Source organism: Euleptes europaea, chromosome 16 (genome assembly GCF_029931775.1).
Source record: "Euleptes europaea isolate rEulEur1 chromosome 16, rEulEur1.hap1, whole genome shotgun sequence".
Taxonomy (NCBI): Eukaryota; Metazoa; Chordata; class Lepidosauria; order Squamata; family Sphaerodactylidae; genus Euleptes; species Euleptes europaea.
The window spans coordinates 12,269,910-12,297,472 of NC_079327.1; the positions used below are offsets into that span (position 1 = coordinate 12,269,910).

The 27,563-nt window shown below is 44.9% G+C and overlaps 1 protein-coding gene across 1 annotated transcript in view; it reads right to left on the reverse strand.

The window, feature by feature from the left end:
* DNAJC3 (DnaJ heat shock protein family (Hsp40) member C3) overlaps positions 1–27,563 on the reverse strand; it is a 40,154-nt gene that overhangs the window by 5,182 nt on the left and 7,409 nt on the right. The window contains exons 2-9 of the mRNA XM_056861893.1: positions 26,962–27,072; positions 21,456–21,580; positions 19,165–19,239; positions 10,576–10,728; positions 9,896–10,077; positions 7,440–7,559; positions 2,485–2,590; positions 1,738–1,858 (exon numbers count right to left, since the gene is read on the reverse strand). Coding sequence (XP_056717871.1) covers positions 1,738–1,858; positions 2,485–2,590; positions 7,440–7,559; positions 9,896–10,077; positions 10,576–10,728; positions 19,165–19,239; positions 21,456–21,580; positions 26,962–27,072 — 993 coding nt within the window. The remainder of the gene's footprint in view (positions 1–1,737; positions 1,859–2,484; positions 2,591–7,439; positions 7,560–9,895; positions 10,078–10,575; positions 10,729–19,164; positions 19,240–21,455; positions 21,581–26,961; positions 27,073–27,563) is intronic.

Consider the following 27,563-nt stretch of genomic DNA (forward strand, 5'->3'; position numbering starts at 1 on the left):
ATGTCCACTCCCCCCTTAAAGCCTTCCAAGGTGGCAGCCATCACCACATCCTGGGGCAGGGAGTTCCACAGTTTAACTATGCGTTGTATGAAGAAATACTTCCTTTTATCAGTTTTGAATCTCTCCCCCTCCAGCTTCAGCAGATGACCCCACGTTCTGGTATTATGAGAGAGGGAGAAAAGGTTCTCCCTGTCCACTCTCTCCATACCATGCATAATTTTATAGACCTCTATCATGTCTCCCCTTAACTGCCTTCTTTCCAAGCGAAACAGCCCTAAGCATTTTAACTGCTCCTCATAAGGCCGTTGCTCTAGCCCCCTGATCATGTTGGTTGCTCTTTTCTGCACCTTCTCAAGCTCTGCGATATTCTTTCTTAGGTGTGGTGACCAGATCTCAGGTCATTTCAACAAACCCTTTCAACAGACAAGCAAACCGCTGTTTTACTTAACAATGAGAAAGAGTTGTCGCACCACTCAGACCTCCACTCAAACTACCATAAAGTCCTGCGGTAGCACAAATACTCCATGCCAAACTCGCCTGCAGTGTGCTCAGAAACATTACATACAGCTAACAGCCAAACAACACCCAAAAATGGAACATGTTTTAGCTACTTTTCTGTTTGCTGCAGCCCCATATCCCTGTCACACATTTGTTAAAGGCTACGAGACAACTCCCTCAACAACTATGCATTATTTAAGAGGCTATACATGCTGGATGGATGGCCTTAAAATCATGAACTTAAGATGGCTAAATCTCATCCGTGGGACTTTATGGCACATAACTGGGCAAGTGGAGCTGGGTTTAACTAGACTATTCACCAGGAGGCCATTTTATAAAGGGGCTATAAATGTAGTAGAATAAAACAGTCCAGGAGGGCACATTTATAATGGCATATGACTCTCTATGAATGTGTTATGTGCTGTCAAATCACTTTAGACTTATAGCGATCCTATAACCCCCCAAACATCCTATCAATAACAGCCTTTCTCAGGTCTTGCAAACTGAAACTTATTTCAAATGAGAGACATGGGGATCTTCTGGCAACCCATGGTTCCCACTACCAGGGATTGCTAGACAAATATACATCCCTTCTCCCTTCACTCTATTCCACTTTGTCAAGGTTTCCGGGTATTCTTAGACAATGAGGATGCACACAAATAAGCCTTTAGACAAAGCTTGTTGGGGTTTTGTTTCTCCCCTCTGCCAAGTGAACTTGGGCTCTTCCAACTATGTTAGAAAGGTGGATCTAATAATAACTTGAATACTGATTGTCTGTCTTTCCCCTCTCCTCTGATATCAAGTGGCCTGTTCGCCTTTTTTATTTCTAACGTAACATAAATTTTAATTCATCACTTCACATATTTTTTTACCAAAGAAAAATCCAGTTGTAAAACTGCTCAGGGATTGGGGTGGGCTTGTGTTACCACAGACACCAGCCAATCCACGCTATGCATATCTGGCTTCCTTTGCAAAACGCTCCCTCATAAAAACAGAAAATAGCGGAACTGGTTTTCACAGAGCTGAACTTTGGAGACTAATTATTTGTATTCTTCCACAGTGGCTTGACTGCTCCAGTCAATAAATTTAGATGTAGCGTAAATCATTCTTAAAAGAGGTTCTTGGTGGGATTAATATTCTACGATGCCAAAAAGGCAGATACCCAAACTCACACTGGCGACTTTCCACTATAACTAAACACCCCCAAGGAATGCCATCTGTCTTCCTTCAACTTTTTACCTTCCTCGTACTGCTCTTCCAGCAAGTACGCTTCGGCTCTGGCTTTGAGGGCATTTACGTTGTCTCCTTCCAGTTGTAGAACTTCACTGCAGATCTTGATGGCTTCTGTTGACTCCTGGTTCTGGGAAAGGGAAGAAGAGGAAGGAAGGAAGGAAGGAAGGAAGGAAGGAAGGAAGGAAGGAAGGAAGGAAGGAAGGAAGGAAGGAAGGAAGAAGGAAGGAAGGAAGGAAGGAAGGAAGGAAGGAGTAGTAGAAGAAAGAAAGAAAGAAAGAAAGAAAGAAAGAAAGAAAGAAAGAAAGAAAGAAAGAAAGAAAGAAAGAAAGAAGGAAGGAAGGAAGGAAGGAAGGAAGGAAGGAAGGAAGGAAGGAAGGAAGGAAGGAAGGAAGGAAGGAAGGAAGGAAGGAAGGAAGGAAGGAAGGAAGGAAGGAAGGAAGGAAGGAAGGAAGGAAGGAAGGAGGAGGAAGAGGAGGAGAAGAAAAAGAGTTGGTTTTTATATGCCGACTTTCTCTACCACTGGAAGAGCTGAGAGAGCTCTAAGAGAGCTGTAACCTGCTGCCTTTGTGTGTAAGAGTGGGGAAACAAATCCAGTTCACCAGATTAGCCTCCGGCGTTCATGTGGGGAATCAAACCCGGTTCTCCAGATCAGAGTCCACCGCTCCATACCACCGCTCTTAACCACTACACCACGAGGTCAGTGTTTGCTTCGTTTCGCTGCACAAAGTTACTGCAAAGTTACTGAACGTTTACCTTGGAGAGGCAGTGGCAGACTCTCTCTTTGGCACGTGTGGTATAAGCAGAAACTGTGGGCTCCGTTTTCATCACTGTCTTGTATTTATCAATGGCCTCCTGGTACCTAGACATGGCATTAGAAAACAACAACATTAGTTCTCTTGCGTTAAGGCTTCCGACTGATTTTTAAAAAAAACATGCGGCTGTCCTTTCCATGCTGTTAAAAGGCTGAATGGCCACACCCCAGAGCAAGACAACAGAAATGCTCAGCATGAAAAGAAGAAGAGCTGGTTTTTATATGCCGACTTTCTCTACCACTTAATGGAGAATCAAACCGGCTTACAATCACCTTCCCTTCCCCACCCCACAACAGAAACCCTGTGAGGTAGGTGGGGCTGAGAGAGCTCTAAGAGAGCTGCGACTAGCCCAACTTAACTTAAAAAGCACTTTCTTGATATAAAAATAATGAAGACAATTCCCCTCACCCAGGTGATTAGGAGAATTCCCTGCATCCCAAATATAGGTTTACTACCCCTGTGAGAATTTTTCTCAGCAGCAATATAATTGTGTGTAGGGAAAACGCCATAACCTGGATGTCCCAGGCTAGCCCAATCTCGTGAGATTTCGGAAGCTAAGCAGGGTCAGCCCTGGTTAGTCCTTGGATGGGAGACCACCAAGGAAGTCCAGGGTTGCTTTGCAGAGGCAGGTAATGGCAACCCACCTCTGTTAGTCTCTGGTCTTGTCGCCATAAGTTAACTGCATTTTGAAAACAAAAAAAGGGAAGGGGGAATGCATTATCCCTGAGGAGAAGAAGAAGAGTTGATTTTTATATGCCAGTTTCTCTACCTTTTAAAGAGAATCAAAGTGGCTTACAACTGCCTTCCCTTCCTCTCCTCACAACAATCACCTTGTAAGATAGAATCATAGAGTTGGAAGGGACCACCAGGGTCATCTAGTCCAACCCGCTGCACACTGCAGGAAATTCACAACTACCTCCCCCACATACCCCCAGTAACCCGTACTCCATGCCCAGAAGATGGCCAAGATGCCCTCCCTCTCATGATCTGCCTAAGGGCATCGAACCAGCATTGCTGACAGATGGCCATCTAGCCACTGGTAGGTGAGGCTGAGAGAGCTCTAAGAGAACTGTGACTGGCCCAAGGTCACCCAGCTGGCTTCCTGTGGAGGAGTGGGGGAATCAAACCCGGTTCTCCAGTTTAGAGTCGACCGCACTTAACAGCTACACCACGCTGGCTCAAATTGTTCTTTGACAGAAAACGTCCTGGATTCCACGTGGCAAACAAGCAACCATGAGTAAGACAGTATGATGATTCACAGCCACAGTGGCTAAAGGTCTGAAATCGGGTAAGAGCCAAGCATATCCAGCAACTGTATGAGATCAGAGGCAAGGCAAAGGAGACACGCACTAGTCCCTGTTCTTCTCATTACCGGACAACTGCACAGTTTCAAACAAATGTCTTCGCTTATTGAAATGTATTAGAAGACAAAACCAGTCACACAGTTGGAAAGCCAGCAGAGGGAGAGGGGGCTCATCCAGCCCATTACGAAGCACGATTCATGTATGATTCATGCCCTGCCAGGCAGAAGCTATGCAAGTGTGCTTTGTACAATTTACTCCTAGCTCACTAGGACCAAATATGTACCCAAGGTCAAGGTTGCTGACCTGGAGAAGCGACCGGGGAGCATTTTCTAAAGCCATGTTCGACTTTGGAGAAACTCTACCTTGGTTTTGTTTTAAGTTCCACACTGATGTGACATTTGGCACGCAATTCTGCGGGAAGCATCTCTCGCAAGCCTCCCCCCAGCTCTGTTCTGATCTTATTTCCCCTGAGCGCCGACAATCTGATGAAGATTTATTTGCGGGGCAGCTGCAGCATTTTATTTGCAAATACGCTGTGATCTCCACATTTAAATGCTGAGACGTTAAAATACCGTTTTAAATAAGAGATGGCATTTAGCGCTAAAACTAACAGCCCTGACACTTTAATTTTCTGGGGAGATGAATAACTACATAAAGCTTTCCACAGAGGCCAGGCGGTAAACCTCTCTAATTACTCACAAAGCCAATCGATTTCCTTTTTGTATTTATCAGCAACTGGGCTGATAATGAAGCTTTTGCTTCCCTTTGTCATCTCTGCCGCACCGCAAAGCGAACCTCCCAACACCTTTGGCTATGGAGGGGCAAGCGCGCTCCCTGCCATACTCTACTTCTTCTTCTTCTGTTCATGCTGAGCATTTTTGGAGTATCTAAGTGACGCCATACTCAAAGCACGCTCCAATAGTCCCCCCCCCTGCTCACACACACATCTTGGTACGGTCTTTCCCAAACCAGCTTTCCCGATATCTTTTAGGGAAATATGGCATCTGGAAGCATTATTATGCTGTTTGGCTACGAAAACGTGCATTTTCCAGAATTCTGCCCACAGCATGGCCATTTTCCTTCCATCGGAGAGAGAGTGTGTGTGTGTGTGTGTGTTAAGTGCTGTCAAGTCGCTTCTGACTCATGGCGGCCCTGTGAACCAATGTCCTCCAAAACGTCCTATTTTTGACAGCCTTGCTCAGATCTTGCAAACTGAGGGCTGTGGCTTCCTTTATTGAGTCAGTTCTTCTCTTGTTGGGTCTTCCTCTTTTCCTGCTGCCCTCAACTTTTCCTAGCAAGACTGTCTTTTCATGTGACTCTTGTCTTCTCATAATGTAGCCAAAGTACGACAGCCTCAGTTTACTCATTTTAGCTTCTAGGGTCAGTTCAGGCTCGATTTGACCTATAACCCACTGATTTCTCCTTGACTATCTGGAGACCTGTGTTGCTGATCTGTCCTTTAAAATCAACTAACCTGTAAATAAATAAATAAGAACATAAGAAAGGCCACGCTTGATCAGACCAGGGCCCATCATGTCCAGCAGTCTGTTCACACAGTGGCCAACTAGGGGCCTCTAGGCAGCCCACAAACAAGATGACTGCAGCAGCATTATCCTGCCTGTGTTCCACAGCACCTAATATAATAGGCATGCTCCTCTGATACTGGAGAGAATAGGTATGCATCATGACTAGTATCCATTTTGACTAGTAGCCATGGATAGCCCTCTCCTCCATGAACATGTCCACTCCCCTCCTTAAAGCCTTCCAAGTTGGCAGCCATCGCCACATCCTGGGGCAGGGAGTTCCACAATTTAACTATGCGTTGTGTGAAGAAATACTTTTTTTTATCTGTTTTGAACCTCTCACCCTCCAGCTTCAGCAGATGACCCCACGTTCTGGTATTACGAAAGAGGGAGAAAAGCTTCTCCACTCTCTCCATGCCATGCATAATTTTATAGACCTCTATCATGTCTCCCCTTAACCGTCTCCTTTCCCAGCTAAACAGCCCTAAGCGTTTTAACCGCTCCTCATAGGGCAGTTCTTCTTTGGTATTTACATACACCACCCACACCAGCCTGCCCTTTTCCAAGGGTCAGACTAAATGGCACAAAGGACTCATCACCAGAGACAAGCGTAATAACCAGGTACTCTCTTCTTTCCCAGAGTGCCACACTACCAGGCAGAGCACCTTTTTTGCTGGGACGGACCTGAACGATCACTGCCCTTTCCCTGAGGCAGATATGAATTCTCCCCTCTGCTCGGCTTCCCTCCGACATTTCCTTTCCCCTCTGAAAGGTGACTGGCTGCTGGAGCAGGCACTCCCATGGGCTCAGCAGAGTGGCTGTTTCCCCCCTCAGGGGTACGACCACTTTCTGTATGTCACGGTGTCTGAAACCTCAAGTCCTCAGGAGCTCCTGACTTGTTCTGCCTAACACCAAACACAACAACTTTGCCTTCTGCCTCTGAAGATATGGTCCATTAAGATTTCAGACCATGCCAACAGCCATGTTAGTTGGACGCTATGCCCAAATCCCGATGGCCTCTCGTGTATGTATCTGCGGATCCTCAGAACTTGAGGACCATTACGTGCTGAACTGCTCTATGTACCATGAACCCAGATCTAAACTTCTTGGTTTTTTTTTTTAATCCAAGATTAGCTGTTTTAATGATCAGAAGCTCTCTTCTCTCCTGTCCGATACTGACTCTGCTGTCACTTACAATATGTCTCTTTTTGCCCTAGCAGCCAGGAAAATTCAAGCCAGCATTGCAGTTAAACCGGACAACATTTGTATTTGATTTAAATTTATTTTTTTACTTGATTTTAACCGTTTTCTTGTTGAATCTGATTTGATTGTGTCTACTTGATTGTAACGGCCTTTGGCTATATGTAATAAATCTGTACCTACCTACAGATTTACGTCCTACTTCCTAACCTAAGCAGTTGCCATGCAAGAGGTTTCTGTGACCTCCAGAGGTCGTTTATGCATGGGTACCTTTGCTCACATTCGCCCCCCGTCTGGCTCGGTTATTCCTTGGAGTTATGCATGAGTTTTCCATCCATTACAGAAGACCTCGCTGCCAGCCCTCACAAATCCCGGACTTCCCGTTTCTCTGATAACCCAATTCATCACCTCCCATGAGCTCAGCCCGGGTGAAATTCCCGTGCATAAGGCAAAGTGCGGGACACGCTAGCTTGGTTTCTCTCACAGTCAATTACAAAGGAGTGTTTAAAGAGGCGGGGGTTCAAATACTTCCTGCTTCCTGGGAGTTCTTTCTGGGCAGAAGAATGGACTTTTAAAATGAGGCTTGGGTTCCTCGCCCCCATTCCTTTTAGAGTGCTCTGTTTTGTTTCTGTCTTTTAAAATGCATTTCGGCTGGGCACTTGGATTTCTGCGGGGGGGACGGGGACTTCTCTCTCAAAGTAAGTACAGTCAATCACAAAGTGGCATTTCAAGGGGCGGGCTTCTTGTTTTGAGCTTGGAGTCTGCTGGTGTATAGCTTCTAAAGAAGGAAGTGTGGCTCCAGCAACCAACAACCCTCAGGCAAAACCCCCATGCATAAATGTCCAGAGAATGCACAGGTCGCACCTTACCTGCCTTCTTGGATGAGCTCTTCTGCCGTCACAATCTGTTTGTTTAGTTTCTTTACTTGCTTGTAATGAGAAAAGCACTCCTTGTGGTCCTGGTCGAGCTTCAAGCATTCACGAACTTCACTGTGTTTGCCGAGGAAAGAGGAATAAGAGAAGAGTCAGTTTGTGTCTGCGGACGGCGTGCTACATTCTAGAGGAAGGGTATCAAACTCAATTGTTACGAGGGCCGGATATGACATAAATGCTGCTTGGCCGGGCCATGCCTCGCCAGCCCAGATCGAGAGTGGGGTGTGTGTGGGCTGCCTCGGCTGGCTCATGGGCTGGATAACAACTCTCAAGGGGCTGCATCTGACCCATGGGTCTTATGTTTGACATATCTGCTCTAGGGTTCTGGATTCAAACGTTACTCCTAGGTTCATAGAATGGGGTGTGCATGTGGAAGTGTGTAAAACCATTATCTCCCACTCATTTCTGAAAACGGAGGGTATTAGCGGCCCATCAGAGATTCCCAGGTGAAGATCGGGGAATCAAACCCAGTTCTCCAGATTAGAGTCCACTGCTCTTAACCACTACACCACGCTGGCTCTGGATAGTAATGAATTTGCAGTCACTGGATAACTTGTGTAGTGGCATGAGTTTTGCCCCCTCCCCACAACAGACACCTTGTGAGGCAGGTGGGGCTGAGAGAGGTCGGAGAGAACTGTGACTAGCCCAAGGTCACCCAGCAGGCTTCATGTGGAGGAGAGGGGAATCAAGCCCGGTTCTCCAGATTAGAGTTTGCCGCTCCTAACCTCTACACCACCCTGGCTCACTCAGACCTGAGCCTCCCAGATTCCAGTCTAATACTCTTAACCACTACACCACACTGGCTCTTATCAAGCTGTCACGGACAATTTGTTTGTTTATGAAGAGAACAAGAATGGTTTTGTCCTCCAGATCACACACATGAGTTCCCAGCTCACCTTGGGCAAAGAGACTTCCCGGTTTAGGAAGACTTAAGACTTCCCGGTTTAGGAAGTTTTCAGTCTAAGAACAATGCAAATTAAGGCTTTTTAATAAATTGCAGGAAAGAAGCAAACCACGAACCTGGTTTCTAGGTAATAAACAGCCATTTATCAACGCCTGTTAAAGCACCACATTTGAAGGTCACAACAACTTATGGTTTGATTAAAGTCTTCCTAAATAGATCAGGAAGTCTTCAATCAGTACCACCAACAACAGGAAAGAGAAGGCAGCGTGAGAGTCAGAGGATAAGCCAGGCTTATTTTCATCACGAATAACCCAGAGTTTGTTTTACGACACCTGACTGCAGGTGATACGAAAGCTTCATTTTTCTGGCCTTTCTCACTGCAAAATCATGAATGATTTCCCTAAAGTCAATTTCTCTTGCAAGTTCACGACTTAATAGCGCCATCTTAAGCAGGTCTATCAAGAGCCCTACTCAAGCCTCCTCAGTAAGGGTTACTCCCAAGTTAAGTGTTTTTAGGACTGCACCATTCTTCTACCACAACAGAACGCCTGTGGTTTTTTATGAATGCTAGTTTGCTGAGACTTCTTTCACCTTCCACCACAGTTATGGCATTTTGTCAAGTCGACACACACCTCACTGAGCATTAATTGCTGAGGGATTTTTTAAATACATCTCATTTAATAAAGTAAGCTGAGGCAGTTCAATAATTATGTTTTTATTAAATAGAAAGCTTTATTTTAATGCCCGCGAGAATGCTGAGGAACTTACACTGGCTTAATATTATGAAGAAGAGTTGGCTTTTATACCCCGATTTTTTCTACCTTTAAGGCACCTCAACCTGACTATAATTGCCTTCCCTTCCTCTCCCCACAACAGACACCTTGTGAGGTAGGTGGGGCTGAGAGGGTTCGGAGAGAACTGTGACTAGCCCAAGGTCACCTAGCAGGCTTCATGTGTAAGAGTGGGGAAACCAACCCAGTTCACCGGGATTAGAGTCGGCCGCTCATGTGGAGTGGGGAATCAAACCCAGTTCTCCAGATTAGAATCCACTGCTCATTGCCACTACACCATGCTGGCCCAGAGTATAAGGGCAGAAACACACACTGGAAGGAAAATACTAGATTCCTAACCCCATTTTTCCCCATGATGTAAACAGAGAGAAGTAAGAAAACACTTGCAGGGCAGAATTAGAAGGCTGGAGAGAGGTGATTTTTTTTTTTAATTTCCCCTGCAAATGCACCTCCAAGCTGTTCATCTCCTGAATCGTGGCTCCAAAATCTAAGCCCAGAAGAAGGGAATATGGCTGGCAAGGGCATTTCCAGCGGGCAAATTAGCAGTCCCAGGTTACATACCCATTCTCCCGCTGATTCTTCCTTTGGACTAATTACGTCAGCAAACAGGGAGATTGTTTTTGCCAAGGTAAATTTTTTGTAAAGGATTAGTGATCCAAGAAAACGTTTTATACTATTACAGATAACAACAACCTTACCTTAGGGACAGTTCATGGTCCCCTAGTTGGTAGTATATAGTGCTGAGTTTATAGAACGCTTCCGTATTATCACTCTTCAGTTTGGAGGCAGCTTTTAAATCACCGATGGCCTTCCCGGGTTCTCCTTCCTTGATGTAGCATTCTGCTCGAAGCTCACGCAGTTCCGCAGCCCAAACAGAAACCTTGAGAAACCAAAAATAGAGCCAAGACTTTGGTACACAAATCACTTTAAAAAAAATGTAAGACTGAATGTAGTTTGATGCTGCCTCTAAGTTCTTTAGGCCTAGTTCTTTAGGGACACACATTATTTGAGATGATTATTTACTCAAAACATTTATATGCTACCTCTTCAGGTGCCGAGTAAAGAAATGTAACAAATACAACCCCCCAATTTGCCAGGTTCGGTGGAATATGCTCCCAAGCATTCAGATTTTCTTCCGCAAGAGGGACTAGGAACTTGGATTTGGTTTTTATACCAACCAAATTATGTGTTGAGACAATAATTAGTGGTGGATCTTAAAGTCATGTAGGAATTTAATCAGCTATGAGAGGATGACCCTCTGATAAGGCTTTCGTTTGTGGTTTTGCCAAAGAAGAGTTTGTTAAAAGGAGCTGTTCAGCGGCTACCTGCAGAGCCCACATTTATTTCTCATCAGCTGTTTTCCCCCTCCGGGACTTACATCCAGAATTTCATCCAAGAAACCGATAGCGGTATAGTAATGCCCCTGGCGATACTCAGACTGTGCTTGGGAAGACAGTCGCTGCATCTCATCAGACTTCAGCAGCTGGGAGCGAGCATCTGTCTCCTCCTTATCACTAGGATTAGATAGGAGCTGTAAACATTAACAAAACACAACCACCGTCACACTTTGAAACCGAAAGCTTCCGCAAACTGACACAGACCATACCAAAGGCGGAAAAAACTGAATTCCTTTGAAAACCTCTCTAGAAAAGAACTGTGCCCAAACCTCAGCACAGTGTGGTGGTGAAGAGAAGCAGACTAATCTGGAGAACCAGGTTTGATTCCCCACTTCTCCACCATCAGTGGCGGACTCTAATCTGGAGAGCTGGGTTTGATTCCCCACTCTTCTACATGAACGGTGGACTCGAATCTGAAGAACCAGGTTTGATTCCCCACACCTCCACACCAGTGGTGTACTCTAATCTGAGTACATTTTAATAAATAATGATATAAAACTTCCTGTCACTAGGGTTGCCAGCTCTGGGTTGGGAAATTTTGGGGTGGAGCCTGAGGAAGGTGGGGTTTAGGGCGGGGAGGGACTTAATTGCGGTGTGATGCCTTACAGTCCACCTTCCAAACTGGCCATTTTCTCCAGGTGAACTGATTTATTGCAATAATGGAAGATCTCCAGCTACCACCTGGAGTTTAGCAGCTGTACTTGTCACCCTTTACTGCCTCTATCCCTTTCTCATTATTTGGTGGCCTGTCTTCCCTTCCTCCTGCAAATGCCAAAGTCAAACACAGTTTCGGTCATCAGTCATACCTGCTTATTACAAAATTCAGGCAACCCAATCCTATGTGATGCACCTAACTTGGAACAAGACTGCAACCACGATCTTTTCCACGTGCTCGTGTTTACAAAAACAGAATGCAAAAGCAATACCACTTAAAATATTCTATGTTTTCTTATGAAATATACATTGGTTTTACAATATTTTATGTACCTCTTAAGCTAACGACTCAATAGGCATAGGTGCAGTTTAACAAAAAGTTCTGAGTGGAGGCAATAGAAAAGAAAAAGAGGCCAGTGGTAGGGTATAGGAGACAGTGAAGGGCCCTACCTGGACCTAACTAAAATAGCTGCAAAGCAAAGTGCTGTGAGCATTTGACTCTGGGGCACATGGGGAGAGGAAGTGGCGCAACTTCCTCTATCCCAGTGTGGTTTCACCTATCGAAACCATGCCCTTCTGCCCTGGGGTTGCCAACCTCCAGGTGGTGGCTGGAGATCTCCTGCTATTACAACTGATCACCAGCCAATAGAGACCAGTTCCCCTGGGGAAAATGGTCATTTCGGCAATTGGACTCTATGGCATTGAAGTCCCTCCCTTCCCCAAAGCCCGCCCTCCTCAGGCTCCGCCCCAAAAATCTCCAGGTATTTCCCAACCCAGAGCTGGCAACCCTATTCTGCACACTATAAGCCTAGAAGGAAAATGGATAATAATCTGTCCCCCACCCCACCCCCAGCAGTAAAGATGTTTAGATCTTACGAAAGCCTACTAACAAAGAGGCTATTTCCTTTTGTCTTTCTACAGCAGCTGGTATATTTCAGGAGTTTCCCCCCATAACAAATGAGGGTGATTAACTTCCCCCAAATTCTGCACCAGGAGTATTTATTATTTCCATTTATGAAACTATATTCCTTGTGATTACTGAAATACTTGAGGACCAAGAATAAATGAAAGCCAGGCCCTGCATCTTCCTTACCCCGTCTCGCACGTTCAAGGTAAAAAGGTAAAGGTTCCCTGTGCGAGCACCGGGTCATTCCTGACCCATGGGGTGACGTCACATCCCGACGTTTTCTAGGCAGACTTTTTGTTTACGGGGTGGTTTGCCAGTGCCTTCCCCAGTCATCTTCCCTTTACCCCCAGCAAGCTGGGTCCTTGTTTTACCAACTTCGGAAGGGTGGAAGGCTGAGTCAACCTGGAGCCGGCTACCTGAAACCAACTTCCGTTGGGATCGAACTCAGGTCGTGAGCAGAGCTTGGACTGCAGCTTACCACTCTGCGCCACGGGGCTCATTACGTACAAGGTAGGGGGACTTTAAGCTGAGAGAGAAATCCAGGGAGGCAAGAAGACAGATAGAAAGATGGCTGCAGGATTATGAGGGAGGGCCAGAGATGGCCGATCTAATGACAAAATGGAAGCGCTTGGATTTCCTGCATTCACTCCAACTACAAAAGCTGTAGCGGCTCGAAAAAGATTAAACCTATATCTATTTGGCTTCCAGGCACAGACGCAACAAGAACCCAAGTTTTGATGTTCTTATATTTTAGGGATTGTTTTGCACAATACGGGAGCTTTTTGTGATTTTGTGCATGATGGATTCATTTTCCTTCAGGTATGTACACGCAGAAGCCGCCACAGTGACAGCATATGAATCAGGGCTTCGTTTTATGTAGAGAGCCTCCCTAAGCAGTGACATCCTTCTAAGTCCATTGAACCAGCAGACTTAGAATGGTACAATTCTGTTCTCTATTCGATTAAGCCCACATATGCTAAACAGTTTTCCCTACAGGAAGTGTAGGATATAAAAATGAAAATAAAACCCAATTGTTTAAAAGTCCATGAAAATTAAATTTAGAGAAGGCCATAGGTCTTTTTGTCATGTAAGGATATGTGTGTGGGGGGGAGGGTAAGTACTGTCCAGTCACTTCTGATTCATGGATAGGGTTGCCAGCCCAGGTTGGGAAATACCTGGAGATTTTTAGAGCGGAGCCTAAGGAGGGCGGGGTTTGGACAGGGGAAGGACTTCAGTGCCATAGAGTCCAATTGCCAAAGCGGCCATTTTCTCCAGGTTAACTGATCTCTATTGGCTGGAGATCAGTTGTAATAGCAAGAGATCTCCAGCTAGGACCTGGAGGTTGGCAACCCTAAGGGGGAAGGGGGAAATCTGTTCCACTGATAACTGTGTTATAACTTCAAACTGGGGCCTACAGTTCTCCTGTAAATATAAATGACAAGTGGGGGCCTTTGGCTGAGAATATTACATGATCCATTGTATGGACATTGATGAGGATCTTTGTTGTGTAATAAGATTGGACAACTGGACAATTTGCATATATAGGTTTGGTTCTGAGTGAACCTTTGTACAATGGTTTAGAATTGCTTGGTTATGTTCATTGTTATGTTCATTCTATTATTATTTCATTATATATATAGCAGGCATGAGGTAATGCCTGATAGTATGTATGTCTAGTAAAATACATTTATTCCTCTTGGGATGTATTTAGGTGTATAATTTAGTTTCTAGATGGGATTATAAATGAGTCTACGTGCTGTTATTTGTTCTCCAGTACTACCTGGAGGTTGGCAACCCTACTCATGGTGACCCTATGAATCAGTGTCCTCCAAAAGGTCCTATCATTAACAGCCTTGCTCGGGTCTTGCAAACTGAGGGCCGTGGCTTCCTTTATGGAAGTATACTGGGGGGGAAATTGCCCATGAACAGCAAGATATTACATCATCACATATCTCACAACTGAGGAACGAACAGCCAGAACTACTACAGCATGCTTAAAAAAAAACTTTGTGGAAACAGCATAAGAGTACAGAAAAGCATCAGCTTTCCTATTTGTGGCCCTCCTTCCAAGCCATCCTTTCTGCATCGTCTGACACCTGACAATGTAGTTGCACCAGGACTGTTAATGATAGGACATTTTGGAGGTCATTAATTCACAGGGTCGCTATAAATTGGAAATGACATGACGGCACTTAACACACACATGCAATATGTACATACCTTGCCCATACTTACTGGTAATTACAATGCTTAAATTGTTTGTGGGTTAGTAGTTTTTTTGTGACCTCCCATCTTTCTTACAAAATTTCCCCCTTTTGCAAGAAAATGCAATACAAAAAACTATAAAACAAAACAAAAACACACCACCACCCGCAAGATAGGGACTATTCTTCCAAACTTTGTCAACTTAAGCTTTGTAGCCATAAACAAATAATTATGTCAGCAGAATTTGTGGCTATAAAAATGCACTGTGACTTCCCCATAGCAAGATAATGTAGGTAATAAAAAATCATTTAGTTCAGCTTAATTAGTGTATTAACACCAATATAAAACCAATAAGATGCAAGTGGTCGAAGCGGTTTTAAAAATGATTTGTATGTACAACTCATTTCTGCTTTATAAATTCAGTTTATTTGGTTAAGCAAACAAAAAACACACCAAAGGAAGATCGACTACATATGTTGGGTTTAACAATTTATCCCACTGAGCTCCATCAGCTTGCTGCTCTGGACTGCGTGTTTCTACAGTTGGAGATGTGTGATGTATTTACTTTTCATAACTAAGCAATCTTATAGCTTGCAATGAACCATCTTTTGAGAAACCCATAAACACACCACTAGGCACGGCTAGAAGTCTTTTAATCAGATTCTGAAAGCAAATCTTTTTTAAAAAATACATGATTTAGATGAAACAAAGTAACTCTCCAAAGCGAATACATTTGGCTGCATTCCAACATTGAAATAAACTGTGGTTTGTTTAAATTAGTTTGTTGCACAAACCCTGGTTGGCTTAATAGGTGTACATAAAAGACAACATTTACTCTGTAAATTCCTGTTAATCTGCTGCTTGCCTTCCCCACATGCTGTCCTAAATCTACTTGCACTGCTCCTGACAAAGCATCCCTATTTATATGCAGCCATCTTGCTATTGGTTGCTGCAATACGTGGGTGACGAACTGGAAGCGGACCACAGGACAACTCAAGTCTCCTCTTCCTCACTCCTGGCTAAAGATAATTAGTCTGACTTCCCTTCCCTCTTTCCATCTCTAGCATCTTCACAGAAGTCTGTTTTTTTTTAATCTCTGAAAACAAAACAGATGAAGAAGAAAAGTTGGTTTTTATATGCCGACTTTCTCTACCACTTGAGACTCAAACCGGCTTACAATCACCTTCCCTTCCCGATTGTGTGTGACTGGCCCAAGATGACCCAGCTGGCTTCGAGTGTAGGAATGGGGAAACAAATCCAGTTCACCAGATTAGCCTCCGCCGCTCATGTGGAGGAGTGGGGAATCAAACCCTGTTCTCCAGATCAGAGTCCACCGCTCCAAACCACCGCTCTTAACCACTACACCACGCTGGCTCCCCACGCTGGATCTTTTATAGCTCCCCCTGCCCATTTTCTTCTCTGGTTTTCCCACTTTTTAACATTGCCTTTGAGAAAGGGTGGAGTCTCTAAAACACACTCCTGCTTTGTGAGCCATCACTAGCATGGATGGGAGGCATGGAGAGAAAACTGAAAGAGGAAGCGTCCACAGAAATTATCAGTCAGATGACAGCAGATGGATTTCTTGTGTACCTATGCTTCCCTCTCTATATGTAGGATACTTAGGACAGCTGCATTCAAGTATCACAATAAACCACATTTTAAAGCATAAGTAACAGAACACTGTTTTATGCTTAAACCTCATTCACACCTTGAAGCTCTAATTGGTCTGGCAAGGGTCAATACTGGCACACAAATTTCCACCACAGAAGCAAGCAGAGATTAGGCAGGAGACGTAGTGGTTAAGAGCGGTGGACTCTAATCTGGAGAGCCGAGTTTGATTCCCCACTCCTCCACATGAGCGGTGGACTCGAATCTGGTGAACCGGGTTGCTTTCCCCACTCCTACACATGAAGCCTGCTGGGTGACCTTGGGCTAGTCACAGTTCTCTCTGAACTCTCTCAGCCCCACCTACCTCACAAGGTGTCTGTTGTGTGGAGAGGAAGGCGGTTTAAGCCACTTAGAGACTTCTTACAGTAGAGAAAAGCTGGGTATAAAAAAACCAACTCTTCTTCTTCTTCTAACAGCGAGTGCCTGAACTCGCTCTGGTCTGCCTATTGGTTGTTACCTTCCAACACCAAACCAATACCAGCATGCAAGAGCTATCAAAAGGGCAGGTGGGCCGACTCCAAGAGCCTGCTTTCCCCTACTCACATCCCACCTGAGAACCAACTGTGGTTCAGATAGGCTACTCTTTTCCAATCCTGACTGCTCTTTGAAAGCTGTGAATACGCGCCCACAGCATTCTGTAATTAAATAAGATTGTTGATAAACCCACTGAACTTACAAATATCTCTCAAAGGCTGTAGCGGATAGAAAAGATCAGGTGATCGTTCAGTTTGCAAAGCGACACATGCTTCAACATAATTAAAATGAACCTATTTCTGTGTACATTTGGTGGAAGGTAGGGTTGCCAGCCTCCAGGTGGTGGCTGGAGATCTCCTGGGGGTACTGTTGATCTCCAGGCAACAGAGATCAGTTCCCCTGGAGAAACTGGATGCTTTGGAGGGTGGACTCTATGGCATTGTACCCCACTGAGGTCTTTGTCCTCCCCAGGTTCCATCCCCAAATCTCCAGGAGTTTCCCAACCTGGATTTGGCATCCCTATGCCCACATCCCCTGTCGGTGGCCAAGGGAGACCTGGCAACCCTAATGCAAGGGTATCTACAGATACTTGGCTCTCACTGTGCCAGAAACAGAGTCTACATAAACATTAAGAAAGAAGGGACACTTCAAAAATATCACCCAGTATTAAAGTTGCCAACTCCAGATTTGAGAAACACCTGGAGATTTTGGGGGTGGAACCTGAGGAGGGCAAGGGTTTGAGGAGGGGAGGGACTTCAATGTTGCCTGGAGATCAGTTGTAATAGCAGGAGATCTCCAGCTACCACCTGGAGGTTGGCAACTCTATCCAGGATATTCTGGCACCTAGCTGATATGTTCTTCATGCCCTTCATGGACAAAACATCCTCTGCTATAAGGTACACATACAAAAGTGGAAGGAGAAGGTGATACTCTACTGGGCAGGGGGAAGAGACTGTTTTGTTAGGAAGAAGAAACAAGGAGAAAGCACCCTATTTTTGGAGAACAGACCGGATAAATATCAAATGTGTATCTGAGAACTCAGCTCAAGAGATGGTGATTGATGAGCTTTCTTCAAAACAATGAAGGGAAGATCAGAATAAATATGGAGCGGCCGATGAAATCTATTGTTTCACAGAGAACACTTCAGCCTATTTAGCTGTACACTGAAGAGTTTGCATTCAACACAAGAAAGATCATTCTAAAATAATTTTTAATTGTAAATAAGCACGTTCCAGGTTAGAAAAAGAAGCAACTTACAATTAGCTACCCTCAAGGATAGTCTTTGCTGGCCTCTAGTGGAACAACACAAAATGGACAATAATTTTACCATTTGTAACTCCTTGAGTAGATCCCCATGAGATAGGGTTGCCAGCTCAGGGTTGGGAAATACCTGGAGATTCTGGGGGTGGAGCCTGAGGACGGGGTTTAGAGAGGGGAGGGACTTCAATGCCATAGAGTCCAATGGCCAAAGTGGCCATTTTTTTCCAGGGGAATTGATCTCTGTCGCCTGGAGATCAGTTGTAATAGCGGGAGATCTCCGGCTACCACCTGGAGGTTGGCAACCATACCAAGAGAAGGTCTTCTCCGCATAATCATGAGGCACAGGGATAGGTGTGGGACAACTGCAAAAACACCAGTTCTGTACAGATCACGATGGGTAGCCATGTTCGTCTTTCACAAGCAGTAGAAAAGAGCAAGAGTCCAGTAGCACCTTAAAGACTCACAAAATTTCTGGCAGGGTATGAGCTTTCGTGAGCCACAGCTCACTTCTTCAGATAAGCTCATACCCGGCCAGAAATTCTGTTAGTCTTTTAAGGTGCTGCTGGACTCTTGCTCTTTTCTACTACTAGTTCTTGTATGCCCAGGAACAATAGCCTACTGCTACTGCAGGACTGAGCCAATTTCTTTCAGACTTAACAAAGGGACAATTTAAGAGGCAAGGGAACTAGTGAAGTTCACACACAATAGTGGCTTCCTTCTCAGAAGTGTGCCGGGCGGCCTCCATTTCAAGACTATATGTACAGCCACAGCCCACTACTTCCGGGACAGCAAAACCTTGGTGGCTGTATATACACCAGCCAGGACAAAAGCTTCCAGTCCAGACCAACAGAGCCTACACAATAATCATGCCTGAATTAGGAGCTCAACGGTAGTCATGCATGCCCCCGAAAGCAATTACACAGACCATATTATGCCGGCTTGGATCCACCATATTGTTTCTGCAGAGGGAAGAATTTCTGCAAGGGAAGCCAAAAAATAACCCCCCAAAATAACCCCTATTTGTGAATATTGCTTGCTGGGGGTGGGGCACATAATAGAGGCAGTCTTTTGTTTTCATGAGCTATGGAGAGCAACTAGCCGCAATGGAACAAGTATATAAACCTCAAGTCTGATCCAGCAGGGCTCTTCTTAGGGTGAAGCCTTCTTCCAACTGAAGAGGCTGTACCGTAGGCCAAAAAGCCACTGAAACGGGAGGGAGAGTCCTTAGGCAGGAGGATTTGCTCCAGCCTAAGGAATCTTCCTCCAAAATACATCAGTCAGACAACTCAGGAGCAACTTCAGCTAAAAGAGACTGGATGTCCAAACCATATCACCATTGTGCCTGTTTCATCAAAGGTCAGAGCCCTACTTCCACTTTTTTTCCACGACACTTCTGACTTACCACTTTTCTAAAGTCCTCTCCTGCTTCATCAAACTTCCCCTGCTTAAGAAGCAGCTGTCCTCTTTGTAGCCTTGCCTAAAACACAGGAAACAGTTCTGTAATACATGGGAATTCTTAAAGTGAAGACTACATTCAACACATTTTTACCATTAAAAGCACGGAGTGGCTGTTTGTCTTTTGCATTCTTGCTTACATCCATATATCCCATCCTTTCTTACCCTATGATTTTACCAAGGCAAACATTCTCTGGATTTTAAACTAAAATATTGTCGAAACTAAAATGGTTAGGAGTGTATCACCGTACATGCATGTGCAGATCTGCAAACAAGCTGTTCCCCCCCCCCCCAAATGTGGGTTTCCTCAAGCTGTAGCCTTGCAAAAATTCTCAGGCTTGGATCTCACCTAGATTTGGGGGGGATGTGATTTTCACTGACCCCATCCTCCGACAGGAGACCTCCAGTTCCCCACCCAGCTATTCTTGGGGGTCCCTCCATCTTTGATCTTTTTAATTGGTTTTAAAAATTATTTTTATTACATCATAATGGATACAAAGAAGACAGAAAAATTACAAAAATATAAAATACAAAACATGTAAAAATACATAATAGGATTACTACTGTCCACATAGCTTGTTACGTAATAACTGAAAAGACAATCCAGTATATCAAACTGAGATATATTGTTGACTTGTAAGCCACCTAGAGCCACAAAGAAACGGGGGACATACATATTCTATTAACATCAAATAAATAACTTCAGATTTTAGAAGAGTTCAGGTTCTGGCTTGAATATTCTAATTATCTAAGAGATTGTCATGCTCTAATTTTTATCCTAAATTCTGATGTGTAATCTAACACATGCAAAGTTCCATAGCATCTCTAATTTTTAAAAAGTGGGGGGTTTTGGGGAGGGGGGTAAGAGAAGAACAGTAGTTTTCCTGGTCAACACAGTTAACAATTTCAGATCTCTAGATGCCTGGATGTAGAATTTTCCAGCACCAGTAACCCTGCTATTATGAATGCCCTCACATTATAGGTTAAGCAAAAGATATGCACTCCCGCCCAAAAAGTTTATGGTCTAAATTTTGGTAGTGAGGGATGTTTTATAGAGCTAGGTCATATATTAGGATTGCCTGCTCCAGGTTGGGAAATACCTGGTAATCCTTTAATTACAAAAAATTTTCTATATTTTTGCCCGGGGTACCCAGAGTGAGAGAGGATTAGATGCTGAGATTCACAGACTTGAAGGAATGCAGATCTTCCCTGGGTCCCCCCCCCCCCACATACACCCACAGTTTATACCCATGGTTGGTTGCAATGGCGAGGCGAAGAGACAGAGTGGACAATTTGATCTCCTTCCTCCTCCTCCTCCTCACAGCCTCTAGAACAATGGTTCCCAAACCTTTCGGGCCACTGCCCCCTTGGTTCCACAAACTCCATCCCAGAGCCCCCTATCTATCCTGTAAAAAGCATTATTCAAAATAGGAGTTTGCATGACTCACTAAAGAAGATAATAACAATAAAATTTCAAAACAGTAACAATTAATTGCACATCTGTTCAAAACCAAATTAAAACTTTTTAGTTGAAATTTATTCAACAAAACTGATGAACTTGATCCAGTGGTACCAGCTCTTCAAAATTCTGATAGTTTCCACCAAATTGGGCAGCATGGTGCCATAGCTTGATCTACTGTAAATTAGTGAACAACATAGTTGAAGGGGCCCACCTCTAGCCACCCCCCTGCTGCCCCCTTGCCTCTTAGTGCCCCCCTAGGTAATCCCACCGCCCCTCAGGGGGTGGTACTGCCTACTTTGGGAACCACTCCTCTAGACCCATGTGGGTATTAGTTCACACATGTCCCACAACCCAGAGATTAAGTTTTTTCTGGGGTCAGGAAGGATTTGAGGGGGTAGGGGAGCCTATAAAAAATCTGTGAGCATCAGCACCGTCCACCGACAGAACGTGTGACTGTTTGGAGCCAAGACTCGATAACAATTCGTATAAAAACATCAACGCGCCTTTTGGTGTAACATCATTAAGGGGCTTGCAAAAGAATGCCTCCCCTCTTAATAAGCCTCTTTGTATTTCACAGTTGAGAGAATTCTTGCTAGAATTCTGGCTCGCATTTAACCTCTCCAAGTTACGGGATAATAAAAGTTTTCCATTGGATTATACCACTTAGCGAAAACTCCCATTTAAAAAGCAACACAACACACAAACGCACACAAAAATACCAAAGACACAAAGCCGTTTTCATCACCCCGAAGGGATCTTTAGAAAGCCTTACTTACCGATGTGAAATCCTGCTTTAACTCAACCACCTTGCTTAAGTCACGAATGGCAGCTTTAGATTTGCCCATGGCCAAATAGACTGTGGCTCTTCGGTAATAGGCAAAGTAGTTATCGGAGTCCCCTTCTGCAAGCGAAGAAGGAGCAATCAGAACGGCGCCTCGAGCCAGCCAAAACTTTGGATACAGCTAAGCAAGCAATAAGCAGGAATAATAGCACAATTACCAGAATTTTTAAGCAGCGTGACACCTACCTTTAATTAGTATTTCGTATTAAAGTCATACTTTACATAGCACACATTTGCATGTATTAATGTTAATGAACATTTTTCAAAAACACAACAATACACACAACCGGTATAGGTTTTGCAGCGTTTCGACTCTCAGGTTATATTTAAGGGCTCCAAAAAGGTGGGCATCTTAGTGCATTCCAGCTGTGGAGTAAAGTCAGACGCCCCCCGATCTGTTAAAGCTTTTTATCACAAACTGCAGGCTTGTGTTCCGGAAGGCTGTTTTACATTTTGTCACTCGGTGGTCCTGGCTCCCGTGTCTTTCATTTACAGAAGGCCAAATAACCATCTCACTGGAGATCAGCAATGGAAAGTTCTTCTAAGCATGACCAACGACTCTACTCAACACCACAAGCCCAAATCAGCTTTCCCTGCTATGCGCCGGTCAGGACACAAAGAGAGTTTCACGGGTCTGTCTTCAGTCTGCTAGACCTTTTCTGGTTATGGATTTCTCAGCAGCTCAAGAGCCCAACAGGTGTTTGAAATTACAGTGGAAATAACTGGCCCACTTTTTAATAACATTAATATGTGTAATTGCATTTTTATCCCATCTTTCCTCCAAGGAGTTCACAGTGGTAAAGAGCACTCTCGCGCGAGCCCCCTCATTTTATCCTTATAATAACCCTGTGAAGTATTGTGTTTAGTTTTGGGCACCTCAGTTTAAGAAAGATGTAGACAAGCTGGAACGTGTCCAGAGGATGGTTTGGGGTCTGGAGGCCAAGCCCTATGAGGAAAGGTTGAAGGAGCTGGGTATGTTTAGTCTAAAGAGGAGAAGACTGAGAAGGAATATGATAACCATCTTCAAGTACATGAAGGGCTGCCATATAGAGGATGGTGCCAAGTTGTTTTCTGTTGCCCCAGAAGGTCGGACCAAAACCAACGGGTTGAAATTAAATCAAAAGAGTTTCTGTCTAGACATTAGGAATAATTTTCTAACAGAGCGGTTCCTCAGTGGAACAGGCTTCCTCGGGAGGTGGTAAGTGCTCCTTCCCTGGAGGTTTTTAAACAGAGGCTAGATGGCCATCTGTCAGCAATGCTGATTCTATGACCTTAGGCAGTTCATGAGAGGGAGGGCAATGTGGCCATCTTCTGAGCATGGAGTAGGGGTCACTGGGTGTGTGTGGGGGAGGTAGTTGTGCACTTCCTACATTGTGCAGGGGGTTGGACTAGATGACCCTGGTGGTCCCTTCCAACTCTATGATTCTATAATTCTATATTAGTTATGCCAATAAAGGTACCTGAACTGAACTGAACTGATTCTATATTAGGGTGGAAGACAGAGACACAGACTGGCTTAAGGTCACCCACATACTGAGCTTCACATAGGGTTGCCAACCTCAGGTGGTGGCTGGAGATCTCCCACTATTACAACTGATCTCCAGGTGACAGAGATCAGTTCCCCTGGAGAAAATGGCCGCTTTGGCAATTGGGTTCTATGGCATTGAAGTCCCTCCCCTCTCCAAACCTCACCCTCTTCAGGCCCCACCCCCCAAAATCTCCAGGTATTTCCCAACCCGGAGCTGGCAACCCTAGCTTCACAGCTGGGTGAGGATGCGGACTTAGGGAGGGGCCGTGGCTCAGTGGTAGAGCCTCTGCTTGGCATGCAGAAGGTCCCAGATTCAATCCCCGGCATCTCCAGTTAAGGGACCAGGCAATTAGGTGATGTGAAAGACCTCTACCTGAGACCCTGGAGAGCCGCTGCCTGTCCGAGTAGACAATACTGACTTTGATGGACCAATGGTCTGATTCAGTATGAGGCAGCTTCATGTGTTCATGTGCGTTCATGGTTCTTCCCAACCTCAGCCCAGCACCCTAACCGCTATACTACACTGGCTGTCAAGTTTTACGTTTTGGACACTCGCTTTCAACCCCAACTACGTCAGCAGGTGACTCAGGTTTTTACACAAGGAATCCAACAGAAGAAATGCAGCATTTCTGTTACACATCTAATAGGTAAAGGTCCCCTGTGCAAACACCGGGTCATTCCTGACCCATGGGGTGATGTCACATCCCGACGTTTACTAGGCAGACTTTGTTTACGGGGTGGTTTGCCAGTGCCTTCCCCAGTCATCTTCCATTTCACCCCCAGCAAGCTGGGTACTCATTTCACCGACCTCGGAAGGATGGAAGGCTGAGTCAACCTTGAGCCGGCTACCTGAAACCGACTTCCATCGGGATCGAACTCAGGAAGTGAGCAGAGCTTGGACTGCAGTACTGCAGCTTACCACTCAGCACCACGGGGCTCTACAACACAAGAATTACTGGGTGTGTGTGTGTGCTGTCAAGGGAAAGACTCCTTACAAATATTTACCAGACTTTTCAAAACGTATAAGAGTTTCCCCGTTACACTACAACTCAAAAACCACACAGAAATAAAAACAAGTAGAATAACCAGAATAAATCCTTAACAGCAGCAGCCATAAGAATTTGCAAGCAGAACCTCCAACGAAACCCTCAACCAAAGCTGGACATCTACTACCCTGAAAGCTGTCATGTGTCGCTTCTGGGGGAAGTAAATTCCATATCTGAGGAGCTATACGTGAGAAGGCAATGCACCACACACCAAGCTCCTCACCATAAACTCATAAAAATGAGAGGTATCAGAAACCACCAACCAAGATAGAGTTAATTCATGCCATCGTATTCCCTGTTACTATCTATGGGTGTGAAAGCTGGACAATGAAGAAAGCTGATAGGAAGAAAGTAGATTCCTTTGAAAAGTGGTGATGGAGGAGAGTGTTACGGATACCCTGGACTGCCAAAAAAACAAATCGGTGAGTTATAGATCAAATCAAGCCTGAACTGACCCTCGAAGCTAAAATGTCTTAACTGAGGCTGTCAGTCATATTTTGGTCACATTATGAGCAGTCAAGAGTCACTGGAAAAGACAATCATGCTACGAAAAGTGGAAGGCAGCAGGAAAAGAGAAAGGCCCAACAAGAGATGGATTGACTCTATAAAGGAAGCCACGGCCCTCAGTGTGTAATATCTGAGCAAGGCTGTTAAGTATAGGACGTTTTGGAGGACATTGATTCATAGGGTGCCATGAGTCGGAAGAGACTTGACGGCACTTAACACACCCACATTAGAAACCACTCCCACTAAAAGTCAGGCTTTTTCTGCAACTGCACAGTGGGACAGAATGCATTTTGTACATGCTCAGAGGCACTCGTCTTTGAAAAACGAAAGGGAAGTTTCTAGATTAGACAATGGTTTTTGCTTTTGGTAATGGATTCTCTTTTTAAAAAAAGAGTTCCTGAAAAAAGGAGTTGTTCAAATTTCACCCACAGAAAAGAAACAAAGGTAAATATGCTACAAAACTGCTGATTTTAGATTTGGAACGTCCAGAATGGAAAAGACCTGCAAAGACTAATCACTCTCTTTCAGATCTGGGCTTCGAGATTAGAGATGCTGGATTGCTCAGTATGCTCAGTCAGCCTGACTATCTGTTTATGTCTAAAAAGAACCCAAACTTCTTATCACGTACATAAAAACAGCTCAAGATTTAGAGCCCTGGCACTTTTCTGGCGCACAAAATGGATGTGCTTCTGCCTCGGCTCAGTAAATAGGCAGGATCAAGCTCAGGTTTAACAAACTGTGGCTAAGAACAATTCTGAAAATCATCACTGCATGCAGCAAAGGTTGAGAGATGGGAAAGCTTATCAGCAGGGTTCCAGGAGCATCCTTATCAAAGGGGTAAACTGGGGGGGGGGATGGAGTCATTGGAAGGGGAGATGGAAAAATCTCAAAGTAGTAAAAACAAACATCTTGAGCATTCATTACTACTCTGATGTTGCTACTCTAAAGAAACTGAGCCTTCTCGATACTTGCAGGATTGTGACAGGCTATCTTGCTCCCATCACATTTACTCCCAGGAAAGTCAGAACTGCTTCTTAACACACAGCTTTTTTCCAGTACTCTAGGGGAGGTCTAACCAGAGCAGAGTAATCATAGAATTGGAAGGGGCCATACAGGCCATCTAGTCCAACTCCCTGCTCAATGCAGGATCAGCCTAGAGCATCCCTGACAAGTGCTTGTCCAGCCTCTGCTTAAAGACTGCCAGTGGGAGGGGGGCCTCACCACTTCCCTAGGTAGCTGATTCCACTGTCGAACAACTCTTACTGTAAAAAAAAAAATTTTCTAATAACTAGCCGATACCTTTCCACCCTGGGCCAGTCATTCTCTCACAGCCTAACTCACAGGGCTGTTGTGAGGATAAAATGGAGAAGGGAAAAACCAGGTACACTGTCCTAAGCTCCCAGGAGGACGGCTGTGATAACAATAATTTATTGTGGACACTCTCCACAATAAAATGAAATAATAATGTGGCAGGCAATTGGTGGAGGCGCTTAATGTTGGTTATTACTGGGAAGGAGGAAACTGTGGTTAGGGTTACACGTTTAGTGGAAAGCCCTGCTCACCAAAGGCTACAGGAGGACCGACACAACACACTTTACTCGCTTTCACACATGCTGAATAATGCACTTTCATTTCACTTTCAATGCACTTTAACAATTGTTTGCAAGTCGATTTTGCTGTTTCACGCAGTAAAATCCAGCTGCAAAGTGAATTGAAAGTGGTTTGAAAGTGCATTATGTGGCATATTTAGCCCGAAGAGAAGACTGAAAGGGGATATGATAACCATCTTCAAGTACTTGAAGGGCTGCCATATAGAGGATGGTGCCGAGTTGTTTTCTGTTGCTCCAGAAGGTCGGACCAGAACCAACGGGTTGAAATTAAATCAAAAGAGTTTCTGTCTAGTTATTAGGAAGAATTTTCTAACAGTTAGAGCGGTTCCTCAGTGGAACAGGCTTCCTCGGGAGGTGGTGAGCTCTCCTTCCCTGGAGGTTTTTAAGCAGAGGCTAGATGGCCATCTGTCAGCAATGCTGATTCTATGACCTTAGGCAGATCATGAGAGGGGGGCATCTTGGCCATCTTCTGGGCATGGAGCAGGGGTCACTGGGTGTGTGTGTGGGGGGGGAGGTAGTTGTGAATTTCCTGCATTGTGCAGGGGGTTGGACTAGATGACCCTGGTGGTCCCTTCCAACTCTATGATTCTATGTGTGAAAGCGCCCATAATCTCCAGATTCCAGAACTTTAAAAACAGAACAAAGAACACGAATAGGAGTCCAGTGGCCCATCTCTGCAGGAGACAGAAGCCGCTGAAAAGCAAACAACACCCCCCACACACATATTGTTAGCAACCTTTAGATACAGACCTATGGCAGCATGGAAGTGAGACAAAGCGTCTGCCAGCTGTCCGGCGGCTAACAGCTTCTTTCCCATTTCGAGCTGTTTTTCTACTTCTGCATTTATTCCACATTCTGCTCCTGAAGGAATAAACATTACGTCAGCAGTTGAATTGTGATTTCATTTGCATTTCTTTCAAGCTGACCGCATAAAGTTATGAGGCGCAAGGAGGGGAGAGAATCGGATCGCCAGCCCAGTCGCTGAGCATGATACGTCCATGATACGTTTCTGAAAACTACCTTAAGCCCCCACCCAACCAGGGGCCTGACAGCCCTGTTTTATGGTTTACCATTCAACAGTGCCACCTAGGGTTGCCAACCTCCAGGTGGTAGCTGGAGATCTCCCGCTGTTATAAGTGATCTCCAGCCGATAGAGATCAGTTCACCTGGAGAAAAGGGCTGCTTTGGCAATTGGGCTCTATGGCATTGAAATCCCTCCCCTCCCCAAACCCCGCCGTCCTCAAGCTCCACTCCCCAAATCTCTAGGTATATCCCAACCCGGAGCTGGCAACCCTAGCGCCACCACCTCATTCAGTGGCAATACCGAGTAAGCCTCACGTGTAGAACCCCTA